The sequence below is a fragment of the Saimiri boliviensis genome, chromosome 7 (assembly GCF_048565385.1).
Source record: "Saimiri boliviensis isolate mSaiBol1 chromosome 7, mSaiBol1.pri, whole genome shotgun sequence".
NCBI classification, from domain to species: domain Eukaryota; kingdom Metazoa; phylum Chordata; class Mammalia; order Primates; family Cebidae; genus Saimiri; species Saimiri boliviensis.
The window spans coordinates 70979846-70996251 of NC_133455.1; the positions used below are offsets into that span (position 1 = coordinate 70979846).

General features: G+C 45.3%; 1 protein-coding gene across 2 annotated transcripts; it reads right to left on the reverse strand.

The window, feature by feature from the left end:
- Positions 1 to 209: 209 nt before the first annotated feature.
- Positions 210 to 1878, reverse strand: APOF (apolipoprotein F). Of its 2 annotated transcripts, none has more exons than XM_003939327.3 (2): positions 1750 to 1878; positions 210 to 1228 (listed from the first exon to the last, which is right to left on the reverse strand). In XM_003939327.3, exons 1-2 carry the CDS (start codon positions 1832 to 1834, stop codon positions 264 to 266), a joined length of 1050 nt encoding a protein of 349 aa, XP_003939376.1. In that variant the 5' UTR covers positions 1835 to 1878; the 3' UTR covers positions 210 to 263. The 2 variants fall into 2 exon arrangements, with proteins under 2 accessions (XP_003939376.1, XP_010348276.1); XM_010349974.2 differs by having other exon boundaries at positions 210 to 1257; positions 1750 to 1832.
- Between the last annotated feature and the right edge of the window lie 14528 nt (positions 1879 to 16406).

A 16406-nucleotide genomic window follows, 5' to 3' on the forward strand; every position in this document is an offset into this window, starting at 1 on the left:
GGCAACTCATTGAGGTTAAAATTATTCTCACTCATTTAGAAATTTAAAAATTGATCTTAGTTCAAGAAAGAAGTTACTTGTCAGTGATTACCAGGCACTATCAAGTGGAGCCTTGATTCAAAACCAAACCCTCTGACTTCAACCCCCAAACATTTACGTTTCTACCTTTCACTGTACTGCCTTCCTCCTGGAAAAATAAGAGATTAAGATTTTGAAGACATGTCAAGATACTAGTTTTATTAGTTCTATGGTTACCACCTTCTTTATATCCCAAGACTCCCAGCCCCAGGATCTAAGTCATAGCTCTTGATTATGACCCGTCCCCAGTAGGGAGCTGAACTTACTACTTTTGACGTGAAAGAAGTCAGGGTAGTTGTTTCTTCCAAGACACTCACATCTGAGATGCCCCTCAAACCCTCCTTAGTGGTCTCTGGCTGAGAGATGTTTTCCTCATTACGATCTTGATAATACTGGATCAACTGCTGAACCCCAGCCTTTAATGCAGGTTTAAGTGCAGCACTGACCACTAGACCCATAGGCCCCCCTGACATCCCAGCCATGGTCATCAGAAGGTCATATCCCAGATCTATGGCCCCATCTCGGCCTCGTTCCTTGGCCTTGCCCAAGCAGTTTTGAGTAGCATAATACAAGGCTGTGCCCAGGTTGTAGAATGTTCCTACTCCTGGCAGCAGCTGGACGACATTGTGCACATCTTGCTCCTTCTCATTCTCACAGTCTTCTGTCGGGAGGTAGCGCCGGACCCTTCCTGTGCCTGGCTGCTCCCTGGCTAACAGCTGCAGAGCAGAGGCCAGGGCGTCCACTGACACGTTCCTCTCTGCACTTCTGCCTTTCTGGAGCCCTTGAAGATACTGGATGAGGACCTGTGTCGCATTCACACCACCCTGGCGGTAGAGCTGAAGCTGTAGAGCCCAAACATCAGCCTGGCAACCAGCTTCCTCCAGGGCATTCCTTAGAGCCAGGCTTACCAAGAACTTGGGTAGAGGGGCCATGTGGCTGAAACCAGGCAGTGACTTTGGCTGCAGAAATTGGCAGGACAAGGGGTCTGAGGAAGGTGTCTGGGATTCCAAGGACAAGGGAGGGTGCATCAAGACATTTGTCTCCTTTCCATATGAAGTGGCATCCACAGGGTGCAGCAGGAGGTAGCAAAGTAGCAGTTCAACTGGTATCAAGATGAATCTGAGGCCACGCATGTCTGGAGCAGAGTACCCTTAAGGGAGGAAATCAGAAACATACAAACTATTTCCCTATGGTGAGCCCAAGACTCAGTTACGGGGACACCTCATACATCACCTACTTCCAAGCTTCTATACTTTATTTTTAGAGACCGGGTCTTGCTCTGTTACACAGAAGCGTGCAGTGGTGGGATGACAAATCACTGCTGCCTTAAACTCTTGGGCTCAAGGGATCCTCCCGCCTCAGCCTCCCAAGTAGCTGAGACTACAGCTGCATGCCACCATGCCTAGCTAATTTTTAAATTTTTTTGTAGAGATGCGGTTTTGCCATCTTGCCCAGCCTGGGCCTGAACTTTGGGCTCAAGTGATCCTCCCACTTCCACCTCCCAAAGTGATAGGCTTCCAGGTGTGAGCTACTGCGCCTGGCCTCAAGCTTCTGTTCTTTTTAGGTAAAGGCCTAGGAAGCACCCCAATTGCTCCCACTTGGTCTCCCCCATTTACAGCTCGCCAGCGACTTCTGTTTTATTTCCACCCGTACATAGGGACCCCAAATTACCACACAGTCCAGTCACTGAGAAGTGAGACTGCCTCGGTAGGTTTGGTTGCTCCCCGGTCCTGTTCTGCCTAGTTCTCTGTCCCATGAGGAAAGGAGATATTTGCTTTCCCTTATGATCAATGAAGGATGTAATCTCTGAAAATATTTACACTGGCTGCTCAAACCTTGTGCCCTTGTCACACACTCAACCTCAATACTTGCAGTCCTGATCTTTGACATCTCCTGTACGTCCCTGCCACGTTCCCACTCTAAGCTCATGATAGGAGCCAGGGAAATTCAGAATTGGGAAAGATGAGATGTGTATGATTCTCTCATTTCTCTTTTCAATTTAAAAATTAAATTAGTGGCTGGGCACGGTGGCTCACACCTGTAATCCCAGCACTTTGGGAGGCCAAGGCAGGTGGATCGCAATGTCAGGAGTTTGAGACCAGCATGGCTAATATGGTGAAACCCCGTCTCTACTAAAAATACAAAAAAATTAGCTGGGTGTGGTGGTGGGCACCTGTAGTCCCAGCTACTTGGGAGGCTGAGGCAGGAGAATCGCTTGAACCTGGGAGATGGAGCTTGCAGCAGCCTGGGTAGCAGAGCAAGACTCCATCTCAAAAAAGAAAGAAGCCAGCTGCGGCAGCTCATGCCTGTAATTCCAGCACTTTAGTAGACCGAGGCAGGTGGATCACGAGATCAAGAGATCAAGACCATCCTGGTTAACATGGTGAAACCCCGTCTATACTAAAAATACAAAAATTAGCTGGGCATGGTGGTGCATGCCTGTAGTCCCAGCTACTTGGGAGGCTGAGGCAGGAGAATCACTTGAACCCAAGAGGCAGAGGTTGCGGTGAGCCGAGATCACGCCACTGCACTCCAGCCTGGGTAACAAGAGCGAAACTCCATCTCAAAAAAAAGAAAAGAAAAGAAAAAGAAAAAAGGGGCTGACACCTACTAAGTGGAGAGGGGCAAGGCTAACATGGGTCTCATTTGTTTGTTTGTTTGTTTTTTCTTTTTTTGAGACGGAGTTTCGCTCTTGTTACCCAGGCTGGAGTGCAATGGCGCGATCTTGGCTCACCGCAACCTCCGCCTCCTGGGCTCAGGCAATTCTCCTGCCTCAGCCTCCTGAGTAGCTGGGATTACAGGCACGTGCCACCACGCCCAGCTAGTTTTTTGTATTTTTAGTAGAGATGGGGTTTCGCCATGTTGACCAGGATGGTCTCGATCTCTCAACTTCGTGATCCACCCGCTTCGGCCTCCCAAAGTGCTGGGATTACAGGCTTGAGCCACCGCGCCCGGCCGGGTCTCATTTGTCTTTAAGTGAAGGGATGAAATAAAGAGCATTCATCTGTCCTAAGTGGTCTCCAGCATTTCTAACTACTTACTGTGTCCCATCCCTGAACACAGTCCTGGGAAAGGATTCTTGTTACCTATGTGGCATTGAATAGCTGAAGTGGGCCAGGATTAATTTCTGGATGGTTTTCCTCACAAAGCACTTCAGAATAGCTGTGAAACATTTGATAGAGTATATTGTCACTGTCCTTAGACCTTTAACTGATCTTAACTTGGGAGCTTCTTGAACTTTTTGCCTAATTCTTCAGTATGCTCCCAAGACTCATACCTGCAGTTCTTGGTCATATCTATACCAAAAGCTTTGAACTGACACCAAGCATTGTGGGAGATGGTTTCTCAGCAAACTCACTCACCATCTGAGCTAACTGGTACGCCAGCCACCCCAGTGGGTATATTTGCCACCATCCATACATTTTCCAGGATGGGCAGCTAGGTGCTGATTTATTCACACTTCCCTGAGGGACCACTAGATTCTTCACAATGATGTTGGTATTGCCCTTCTTATTGTTGAACTCTTCGACTGTCATGGATGAGGGTTTCAGTGGTATCCTTTCCTCCCACCTGAAGCAACAGAACATGGGCCTCAGTCGGGTAGCCAACCTCGTCCAGGGCCATCCTCAGAGCCAAGTTGGATAGGTACTCAGGCAGAGGGGCTGGGGAACGGGCTGTGTGTAAAAGATCCTGGCCAGTCCCGGGATCTGGGAGAGGAATCTGGCTTTCCAGTTTCTCCAAATATAGAGAACATGTTTGATGGATGCCCAGTCTCTGTGAAAGACGACTGGAGGGTCGGGGTCTCATTCTGGGCATTTTTTGGAAAGGCAGCCACCAGGGACAGCAGGACACAGCAAAAGAGCAGCACAGCCTGGACTGTGGGGAGACAGCAGAGCAGCCCTGGTGGAAGGAAGCAGTGCTCAGGCTGGGAAGTAGAGAAAGGCTCAGAACAAACAGACACCAAGACTGGCCAGAGCTAGAAAGTGTCTTAGCCGGCCGGGAGTGGTGGCTCAAGCCTGTAATCCCAGCACTTTGGGAGGCTGAGGCGGGTGGATCATGAGGTTAAGAGATCGAGACCATCCTGGTCAAAATGGTGAAATCCCGTCTCTACTAAAAAAACAAAAACAAACAAACAAAAAAATTAGCTGGGCATGGTGGCACGTGCCTGTAGTCCCAGCTACTCAGGAAGCTGAGGCAGGAGAATTGCCTGAACCCAGGAGGCGGAGGTTGCGGTGAGCCAAGATCGCGCCATTGCACTCCAGCCTGGGTAACAAGAGCGAAACTCCTTCTCAAAAAAAAAAAGAAAAAAAGAAAGTGTCTTAGCCCTTGGAAACGTCAGTTGCCCCTGAACACACCTACTCCTCACTCTTTTTTTTTTTAAATTGTACTTTAGGTTCTGGAGTACATGTGCAGATCATGCAGGATTCTTGCATAGGTACACACATAGCAATGTGGTTTGCTGCCTCCATCCCCCCGTCACCCACATCTGGCATTTCTCCCTGTGTTATCCGTCCCCGACCTCCCAATCATCTTCACTCCTAAAGGATGTGGGTGATCCTCCCACTTTGAGGAGAAACAAACCAGAGGAAAAAGACAGTCCAAACATCTCATTTGCTTTGGTATCTTCATGACCTGAATTACTATTATTGTTATTGTTGTTGTTGCTGGTTGTTTTTTTTTTTTAATTTTGGTTTTGTTGTTGCTGTTTTTAATCCTGCCTTTTCCCAGAATCATGAGGAAATCAGAAAGTTGATGGCTTCCAAAAACAGTGAAGGACATAACATTTGCAAACATTTATTCATCTCTTCCCAGCTCAGACTTTGTCCTCCTCACCTTTGACCCATACTGACAAACTGAACCTGTATCTTTTTCTTTTCTTTCTTTCTTTTTTTTCTTGAGACACAGTCTCACTCCATTGCCCAGGCTGGAGTGCAGTGGCACAATCACAGCTCACTGCAACCTCTACCTCCTGGGTTCAAGCAATTCTCATGTCTCAGTCTCCCTAGTAGCTGTGATTACAGGTGGGCACCACTATGCCTGGCTAATTTGTGTTTGTTTGTGGGTTTGGGTTTTTTTTTTTTTTTTTTTTTTTTTTTTGAGACATAGTCTTGCTCTGTCGTGCAATGGCATGATCTCGGCTCACTGCAACTTCCGCTTCCCAGGTTCAAGTGATTCTCCTGCCTCAGCCTCTCAAGTAGCTGAGAATACAGGCATGTGCCACCACGCCTGGCTAATTTTTTTGTATTTTTAGTAGAGATAGGGTTTCCCCATGTTGGTCAGGCTGGTCTCAAACTCCTCATCTCGAATGATGTGCCTGCCTCGACCTCCTGGAGTGTTGGGATTACAGGCATGAGTCACTGACAAATCTTTTTTATACTAAGGCTTTACCCTAAATCTATATATGAATTGAGGAAATGGTCCTCTGTATCTTCTTGAGGGGATAAAGGGTAAGGCAGAAAAGCTGGTGATCTCTGGGGCCCCTAAACCATTTTTCTTATTAAAAGAATATATTGGTTGGGAAGCCAAGGTGGGTAGATGGCTTGAGCCCAGAAGTTTAGACCATCCTGGGCAACATGGCAAAAGCCCCATCTCTACAAAAAATATAAAAACTACCCAGGAGTGGTGGTATGCACCTGAAGTCCCAGCTACCAAGGAGGCTGAGGTGGGAGGATCACCTGAGCCTGGGGAGGTCAAGGCTGCAGTGAGCCATGATTGTACCACTGCACCACTCCAAACTGGGTGACAGAGCGAGACTTCATCTGAAAAGGAGAATATACTGGGTGGGAGTCCAGGGAAACTGGACAGATGGACAAATCAGACAAAATCAGAACAACCTTTTTTTTTTTCTTTATTTTAGAGTCCAGTCCAGGTTTTGCTCTGTCTCTCTGGCTAGAGTACACTGGCCGGATCATGGCTCACCACAGTGTTTAACTCCTGGGTTCAAAATAAGCTTTTTTTTCTTACAAAAAGAGATGGGGTTTCACTATGTTTCCCAGACTGGTCTTAAACTTCTGGTCCCAAGCAATCCTCCCATCTCAGCCTCCCAAAATGCTGGGATTAAAGGCGTGAGCCACTGCACCTGGTTTATTTTTCACTTTTCTTTTCTTTTTTTTGAGACGAAGTTTCGCTCTTGTTACCCAGGCTGGAGTGCAATGGCGCGATCTCGGCTCACCGCAACCTCCACCTCCTGGGTTCAGGCAATTCTCCTGCCTCAGCCTCCTGAGTAGCTGGGATTACAGGCACGCGCCACCATGCCCAGCTGATTTTTGTATTTTAGTAGAGACGGGGTTTCACTATGTTGACCAGGATGGCTTCGACCTCTTGACCTTGTGATCCACCCGCCTCAGCCTCCCAAAGTGCTGGGATTACAGGCGTGAGCCACCGCACCCGGCTTATTTTTCACTTTTCTAATTCCAGTGGAAAACAAATAAAACTTGTTCATCAGCTGAGCAGTAACTTTCCAAATCTAACCAAACTCCAGGAATTGGGCTTTATCTTGGGTTTAGGGGTAACATTAGCCCACAAATTAGGGGAAGAAGACATCTGGTGCCTCCTAAAAATGGTACCAATTCCCACATATCATTAGGGCCTAATGTTTCCTCTGATGTCACTCACCTCAGGCACATGGCCAAAGGGAATAGGCCAATGGGAGGGTCCAGTATCCCCATTTTTTATGTCAGTTCTTTCAGTTCCCAGGAGTGGCCCCTGACAACTAACAGAAGAAGAGGAGTAAGCCTCCAGGGACACAGTGCCAAATTAGAAACAGCAGGAACTAGGTGCAAAGGAGTCCAACTCTGTCTGAAATTACGAGACCCCAAACCTCTGGGGAATCCCTAAGACAGTACATATACGTATACATATACCTACATGGATAAAATATACATACGCGCACACACGCGCGCGCACACACACACACACATATACACATACATATACGTGTACAAGGCTGGAGTGCAGCGTGGCATGATCATAGCTCACTGCAACTCCCGGGCTCAAGCAATCCTCCCACCTCAACCTCCTATATATCCAGGAGTGCAGGCCTGTGCCACCACACTTGGCTAATTTTTTTTTTTTTTTTAAATAATGGGGCAAACTAAAAAACCAAATAAGAAAAAAATGGGTAACAAATATAAATAGACCATTTACTAAAGGCAAAATATAAATGGAAAATAGAATGTTTGTAGAAGATGCCTCAACTTACCAGTGGCTAAAGGAATGCGACTTTATTTATTTTTTTAATTTTTATTTTAATTTAATTTTATTTATTTATTTATTTATTTATTTTTGAGACGGAGTTTCGCTCTTGTTACCCAGGCTGGAGTGCAATGGCGCGATCTCGGCTCACCGCAACCTCCGCCTCCTGGGTTCAGGCAATTCTCCTGCCTCAGCCTCCTGAGTAGCTGGGATTACAGGCATGCGCCACCATGCCCAGCTAATTTTTTGCATTTTTAGTAGAGACGGGGTTTCACTATGTTGACCAGGATGGTCTCGATCTCTTGACCTCGTGATCCACCCGCCTCGGCCTCCCAAAGTGCTGGGATTACAGGCTTGAGCCACCGCGCCTGGCCTATTTTTATTCTTTTAATAAAGAAGAGGAAGAAAGAGAAAGAGGAAGTGGGAGAGAGGATGGGTTATTGCTTTATTGCCCGGGCTAGAATGCAATCTAAATATATACCTATAATTGTCCTTAATAATGGAGACATGAAAGAAAATGAGGGAAGAGAATAACAAACAAGGAGCCAACCAACATTTCGTTTAAACTTCTAAGTTGATATGATGTGGTACTGATAAGAGTGTATATTTTGTATATTTAAAGTGGAGAGTTCTATAAATGTTAATTACATTTACTTGTTCCAGATCTGAGTTCAAGTCCTGGATATCGTTGTTTATTTTCTGTCTCATTGATCTGTCTAATATTAATGTTGAAGTCTCCCACTATTATTATGTGGGATTCTAAGTCTCTTTATAAGTCTTGTATGTCTGCGTATTCCTGTATTGGGTGCATGTATATTTAGGATCTTTAGCTCTTCTTGTTGTTGCATTGATCCTTTTATCATTATATAATGTCCTTCTTTGCTTCTTTTGATCTTTGTTGCTTAATTGTAACTTCTGCTTTTTATTTATTTATTTTAGCTCTCTGTTTGGTTGGTGAATCCTTCTCCATCCCTTGTTTTAAGTCTTTGTGTATCCTTGAATGTGAGATGGGTCTGGATGCAGCATACTGATGGGTTTTAGTTTTTTATTCAAATTGCCTGTCTGTCTTTGGATTGGGGGATTTAGTCAATTTAAATTTAGAATTAATAATAATATCTGTGAGTTTAATACTGCCATTTAATATTAGCTGGCTATTTTGCCCATTAGTTGATGTAAATTCTTCATTATATTGATGCTTTTTTTGGTATTTTTTTAGAAAGGCTGATACTGTTTGTTCCTATGTGTAGTGGTTCTTTCAGAAGCTCTTGTAAAGCAGGCCTGGTGGTGATGAAATCTCTGAGTGCTTGCTTATTCACAAAAAACTTTATTTTTCCTTCACTTGTGAAGCTTAGTTTGGCTGGATGTGAAATTCTGGGTTGAAAGTTCTTTTCTTTAAGGATGTTGAATATTGGTCCCCACTCTCTTCTGGCTTGTAGGGTTTCTGCCGAGAGATCTGCTGTAAGTCTGATAGGCTTCCCTTTGTGGGTAACCTGACCTTTCTCTCTGGCTGCCCTTAGTATTTTCTCCTTCATTTCAACCCTGGTGAATCTGACGATTATGTGCCTTGGAGTTGCTCTTCTTGAGGAATATCTCTGTGGTGTTCTCTGTATTACCTGGAGTTGAATATTATCCTGCCTTACTAGGTTGGGAAAATTTTCCCGAATAATGTCCTGAAGCGTATTTTCCAGCTTGGATTCATTCTCTTCGTCACATTCAGGTACACCTATCAAGCGTAGATGAGGTCTTTTCACATAGTCCCATATTTCTTGGAGACTTGGCTCGTTATTTTTTATCCTTTTTTCTCTAATCTTGTCTTCTCGTTTTATTCCATTGAGTTGGTCTTCGACCTCTGATATCCTTTCTTCTGCTTGATCAATTCGGCTGTTAAAACTTGTGCATACTTCACGAAGTTCTCGTATTGTGTTTTTCAGCTCCATCAATTCATTTATATTCCTCTCTAAATAGTGTATTCTTGTTAACATTTCGTCAAATCTTTTTTCAAAGTTCTTAGTTTCTTTAGATTGTGTTAGAACAAGTTCTTTTAATTCACAGAAGTTTCTTATTATCCACATTTTGAAGCCTGCTTCTGTAATTGGAACACACTCGTTCTCCATCAAGCCTTGTTCCGTTGCTGATGAGGAACCGTGATCCCCTGCTGAGGGAGAGGCGTTCTGATCTTGGGTATTCTCGGCCTTTTTTGGCTGTTTTCTTCCCTTCGTTGTAGATTTATCCATCTGTGGTCTTTGTATTTACCGTCTTTGTAATTGGGTTTCTGAGTGGACATCCAACTTATTGATTCTCAGCGCTGAAAATCTGAGCAACTCACTGCGCCGACTAAATCAGCGGCGTTAAGATTGATGGTGCTTTTCTGACTCTGCACCAAGAACCGACACTCCGAGGCACCGGCAAAACCGCCTCGCTGGTCACAAGAGTCGCGCTGGCAACCCGTGGGGCTCCTCCACTGGGAATCTCCTGGTGCGTGAGCAACAAGAATTCATGTGAAGGTGTGGCATCCTCTCATTATTTGCGCTTTCACTGGGAGCTACAATCCCGAGCTGCTAGTGATCAGCCATCTTGGATCGCTCTCTAATTTTTTTTTTTTTTTTTTTTTTTTGAGACGGAGTTTCGCTCTTGTTACCCAGGCTGGAGTGCAATGGCGCGATCTTGGCTCACTGCAACCTCCGCCTCCTGGGCTCAGGCAATTCTCCTGCCTCAGCCTCCTAAGTAGCTGGGATTACAGGCACGCGCCACCACGCCCAGCTAGTTTTTTGTATTTTTAGTAGAGACGGGGTTTCACCATGTTGACCAGGATGGTCTCGATCTCTCGACCTCGTGATCCACCCGCCTCAGCCTCCCAAAGTGCTGGGATTACAGGCTTAAGCCACCGCGCCCGGCTGCTTATGTTGTTTTTTAAACTGAAAAGAGAAATAAAAAGCTGCTTCTGTGTCAGAATCACAGTTTTCTGACTTCTCTTGACTCTGAGTCTCTGTGGCCTCTTTTGTGAACTGGAGGTGAAATGTGAAAGGAACACAGAAATGTCAATGTCTTTTAAGGCTGCAGATTTTAACAGAAGAGCAAATATTTGTAGAGATTATGTCCCTTAACTGAGCATCGGGGAAAGCAATCATCTCTCCTCTTCATGTGCCAGGGAACCGGGAGGGTTTCTACACCTATCAGAGCAGTCCCACTTCTCACTGATGGGATTGTGAAGTAATTTGGAGCCTCATAATCAGGAAGTGAAGCAGAGGAAGTGTGATGATTTGGAATGGGGATACCAACAAGAATAATTGAATCCAATTCTCTTTTCTTGGGCCCAACTTAAAAGGAACAGAAGCTGAAGGTTAATGCATGAAATATCTTTGAGACCATAACCCAGGAGAAGCAGTTTGAGTGTTGTCTTCCATTCCCGCATAGTGTGACCCAGCAAGGCATCACCTACGACCCAGGATGACTGCTCCTTTACTGCCTTCTGCTGCATCCTGTGAAACCCAGATAAAGACCCTTGGTGCCAGTTTTCTAATCTCTGGAGATTTAGCCACCCTCTGTAGTTTCTTATTTATGCCAGACTCTGTTCCCAAAGGCCATGCCTGGTCTCACCCACTTGGTCCCTCTACCAAGGATCCAGAAAGACCTGGCACTGAGGATTGCCCCGGAGCGGGCTGACCACCAGCCTAACTCCCAGACCCCAGAGTTTCACCTCTAGGCTGGAGGATGTGAAAACAAGCAGGTTTTTCCAACCAGATACAAGAGGCTATAAGGACAGCAGCCCAGGTAGATGCTTCCCAGGGGATGTCTTGATCTTTGTTCTGTAGCTGCTAGGCAGCGTTCAGTCTAATTCAGAGCAAGTATACCTTCTCTACTGTAGACTGTGGCCACGAGCAGAAGCAGCATGTCTGTAATGTAGTCTAGCTGTCACCAGGAGTGAGAATCCACTACAAACTCAGGCACAGTTTAATACTATGCTGCTCAGAGCTACTCTGTCAAACCCTACGGATGAGGCAGATATGGAGCCACAGACCTTGGCTGTGACCTTCTGATGATCATGCTGAGGCTATCAGGGGATCCACAGGCTCTCTGTGTTAAACCTGCAGTGAAGTCTGGGATTCACAGCTAATTGTTTTCATTTCTATGAAAAAGAAGCCAATGAGGCAGGCCCCACGGCTCACGCTTATAATCCCAGCACTTTGGAAGGCCAAATCGGGTGGATCACAAGATCAGGAATTCGAGACCAGCCTGGCCAACACAGTGAAACCCCATCTCTTCTAAAAATACAAAATTAACTGGGCGTGGTGGTACACGCCTGTAGTCCCAGCTACTCAGGAGGCTGAGACAGGAGAATTGCTTGAACCTGGGAGGCAGAGGCAGTGAGCCAAGGTCATGCCACTGCACTCCAGCCTGGGTGACAGAGCGAGACTCTATCTCAAAAAATAAAATTAAAGAGGTAATAAGGATGGAACCCTAATCCAACAGAACCTGTGTCCTTTTTTTTTTTTTTCCAGGCGTGAGCCACCATGCCCAGCTAGGACCTGTGTCCTTATACAAAGTGGAAAAGGCGGCCAGGCACAGTGGCTCACACCTATAATTCCAGCAGTTTGGGAGGCTGAGTTGGGTGGATCACAAGGTCAAGAGATTGAGACTATCCTGCCCAATATGGTGAAACCCCATCTACTAAAACACAAACATTAGCTGGGCGTGGTGGCATGTGCCTGTAGCCCCAGCTATTCAGGAGGCTGAGACAGGAGGATTGCTTGAACCCAGGAGATGGAGGCTGCAGTGAACTGAGATCATGCCACTGCACTCCAGCCTGGGCAACAGAGCAAGACTCTTTCTCAAAAAAAAAAAAAAAAAAAAAAGAAGAAGAAGAGGAAAAGCCTGGGTGCCGTGACTCACACCTGCAATCCCAGCAATTTGGGAGGCTGAGGCAGGTGGATCACTCAAGCTCATGAGTTCGAGACCAGCCTGGGCAACATGGCAAAACCCCATCTCTACCAAAAAAACCACAAAAATTAGCCAGGCACACTGATGTGCTTTTGTAGTCCCAGCTACTTGGAAGACTGAGATGGGAGAATGGCTTGAGTCTGGAAGGCAGAGGTTGCAGTGAGCTGAGACAGCATCACTCCAGCCTGGGCAACAGAATCAGACCTTGTCTCACAAAAAAAAAAAAAAAAAAAAAAAAAAGGAAGAGATACCCAGAGTACATGGGAATAGAGAAACAACCATGTGCCATGTGAGGACACAGTGAGAAGGTGGCAATCTGCCAGCCAAGGAGAGAGGCCTCAGGGGCAACTGAACCTATTGAAACCTTAATCCTGTACTTCCAGCCTTCAGAACTGTCGGAGGTAAATTTATGTTCCTTAAAATATCCAGGTGTAGCTTTGTGTTATGGCAGCCCTAGCCAATTAAGACGCTAAGCGTGGGTCTTTATTCATCTATTTTCTGTTACCCTGTACGTTCACTCAATCGGAAAACTTATTTTCTTCTTCATCTTAAAAAACCTCCTAATTAGAAAAAACTCATTTTCTCACTTCCTTTTTTTTTTTTTTTAGTTTAGTTTTTGTAATGGTAAAAAACACATAGCAAGCCAAGCACAGTGGCTCACATCTATAATACCCCAGCACTTTGGGAGGCCAAGACAAGCAGATTGTTTGAGCAACCTGGGCAACATGGCAAAAACCCATCTCGACAGAAAATACAAAAAATTAGCCGGGCATGGTGGTGCATGCCTGTAGTCCCAGCTACTCGGGAGGCCAGGGTGGGAGGATCACCTGAATCTAGGAGACTGAGGCTTCAGTGAACCATGATCACCCGACTGCACTCCAGCCTGGGTGAGAGAGACCCTGTCTCAAAAGAAAAGAAAAAAAAAGAAAGAAAACATGTAACAAAATTTGTTTTTTCATAATCGAAACAAAATTTGTACCTTCATAACCATTTCTTTTTTTTTCCTTTTCTTTTTTTTTTTTTTTTTGAGACAATCTCACTCTGTCACCAGGCACTAGGCTGGAGTGCAGTGGTGCAATCTCAGTTCACTGTAACCTCTACCTCCCAGGTTCAAGCAATTCTTCCTGCCTCAGCCTTCCGAGTGACTGGGATTACAGGCACCCGCCACCACGCCCAGCTAATTTTTGTATTTTTAGTAGAGACAGGGTTTCACCATGTTGGCCAGGCTGGTCTGGAACTCCTGACCTCAGATGATTCACCTGCCTCGGCCTCCCAAAGTGCTGGGATTACAGACATGAGCCACCGTGCCCATCCCACAACCATTTCTAAGTGCATAGTTCAGTAGTGGTAAGTATATTTACATTGTTGTGCAACCCACATTCAGAACTTGCTCCCTTGCAAAACGGAAACTGTATATTGGTTAAACAATAACTGCCTATCTTTCCCTTCCTGGAGCCTGTGGCAACCACCCTTCTACTTTATTTCTGTGAATTTCAGTACTGTAAGTACTTCACGTAAGTGGAATTATACAGGATTTGTCCTGAGGCAGGAGAATCACTTGAACCTGGGAACCGCCTCGGCCTCCCAAAGTGCTGGGATTACTGGCGTGAGCCACCGCGCCGGCCAGGTGTTGTTAATTTTATGTAATAATATTTGGGTTGGGGATTGGTGCATTTCTGGTTGTGTGAAGGATAGTTGGATTATGTTAGGCATAATTATAACCTTATTATTTTCTTTATTTGAAAATTATGTATGATGTATGAACCCATATACATCTCCCATATACAGGAGATGTATATGGGTTCAAGTTGAAAAGAGGTTGACTTGTGATGGTTAATACTGCGTGTCAGGCCGGGCGCGGTGGCTCAAGCCTGTAATCCCAGCACTTTGGGAGGCCGAGGCGGGTGGATCACGAGGTCAAGAGATCGAGACCATCCTGGTCAACATGGTGAAACCCCCATCTCTACTAAAAATACAAAAATTAGCTGGGCATGGTGGCGCGTGCCTGTAATCCCAGCTACTCAGGAGGCTGAGGCAGGAGAATTGCCTGAACCCAGGAGGCGGAGGTTGCGGTGAGCCGAGATCGCGCCATTGCACTCCAGCCTGGGTAACAAGAGCGAAACTCCGTCTCAAAAAAAAAAAAAAAAAAAAAATACTGCGTGTCAACTTGATTGGATTACAGGATGCAAAGCACTGATCCTGGGTGTGTCTGTGAGGGTGCTGCTAAAGGAGATTAACATTTGAATCCCTGGTCAACTTGGTGAAACCCCGTCTCTACTAAAAATACAAAAAATTAGCTGGGCATGGTGGCGTGTGCCTGTAATCCCAGCTACTCAGGAGGCTGAGGCAGGGGAATTGCCTGAGCCCAGGAGGCGGAGGTTGCGGTGAGCCGAGATCGCGCCATTGCACTCCAGCCTGGGTAACAAGAGCGAAACTCTGTCTCAAAAAAAAAAAAAAAAAAAAAAAAAAACATTTGAATCAACAGGGTGGGGAAGGCAGACCCACCCTTAATTTGGTGGGCACAATCTAATCAGCTGTCAGTGAATATAAAGCAGACAGAAAAATGTGAAAATGTGAGATGACCCTAGTCTCCCAGCCTACATCTTTCTCCCGTGCTGGATGCTTCCTGCCCTCAAACACTGGACTCCAGGTTCTTCAGTTTTGAGACCTGGACTGGCTCTCCTTGCTCCTTAAGCTTGGAGACATCCTATCATGGAAACTTGTGATCATGTAAATTAATACTTAATAAACTCATATATATGTATGTGTGTGTGTGTGTGTGTGTTTATTCAGAACTAATAGGATATATATATATACACACACACACACATATATATAAAACTAATGGGATATATATATATACACACACACATATAGGATATATATATACATACATACACATGTAGGATATATATATATATACACACACAAATAAAGGATATACATAAACACACACATATAGGATATATATACACACACACACACATATAGGATATATATATACACACATATAGGATATATATATACACACACACATATATAGAACTAATAGAATATATATATATACACACACATATATATACATATGCACACATATATATATGTGCTATTATATATATCCTATTAGTTCTGTCCCTCTAGGGAACGCTGACTAATACAACTGTAAATGGAAATTTTGGGTAAAGCAGTTTCGATGGCAGTTTGATATTTAAAGGCCAAACTTCCCCAGACTCCAGAGAACACTGGGGCCAAACAGCACCAAAGGAGAGCATCACACATTAACCAGGCTCCCTGCTTAGAAAAACAGCATAAAAGCCTGGATACGTGCAATACCATCCCACTTTCCCATTCAACAGTAACTCCAGATTCCATACAATATTGGGGCCAAACAGTATTGCAACTGTGAGAGAAAGTTCTAAGGAAGGCTTAGTAGTAGACCTCAGAACTTCTGCCAAAAGCATTCTCTTTGGAGAGGTGGAAATCCAGAGGATCCCGTGGAGGGTGCCCCTTTGGGATCCAGTCTTACTCTGATCTTAGGTAGGCACCAATGCCACTTCATGTTTTCCTCCAGAGGCAATGGCCTATTAGGAGCTGTGTAAGGCTACACTTTCCCATGCTTCCTGTTCCACTAGAGTGATAGCCATGAACTAAAAGGCATTACAGCTTTTTCTTTCAAAATATTTAAACTAAGTGCTTATTTTCCTTTAAGGCAATCAGTTAGAGCTCTTTTATATAAACATGACACACATGACACATTAAAAAAAAGGGGGGGATAAAGAGATAGGAACCATGACAGCCTCAAAAGAAAGCAAGAAATAAACAAATAAACAACAATTAAAAAGACTGGCCGGGCGCGGTGGCTCAAGCCTGTAATCTCAGCACTTTGGGAGGCCGAGGCAGGTGGATCACGAGGTCGAGAGATCGAGACCATCCTGGTCAACATGGTGAAACCCTGTCTCTACTAAAAGTGCAAAAAATTAGCTGGGCATGGTGGCACGTGCCTGTAATCCCAGCTACTCAGGAGGCTGAGGCAGGAGAATTGCCTGAGCCCAGGAGGCGGAGGTTGCGGTGAGCCGAGATCGCGCCATTGCACTCCAGCCTGGGTAACAAGGGCGAAACTCTGTCTCAAAAAAAAGACTGGAGGGCCTAGTGTCAGCACCCTAATGGGCAGTCTGGGACTGGAGTTACTCTAAAGG

Bases quoted from the DNA above. Each gene is read 5' to 3' on its own strand.
- APOF (XM_003939327.3), bottom strand. From the start codon at position 1,834: ATGGGACAGAGAACTAGGCAGAACAGGACCGGGGAGCAACCAAACCTA. The intron at 1,229-1,749 runs GTAATTTGGGGT...TCCTCCCTTAAG, and splicing joins CTCAGTGACTGGACTGTGTG to GGTACTCTGCTCCAGACATG.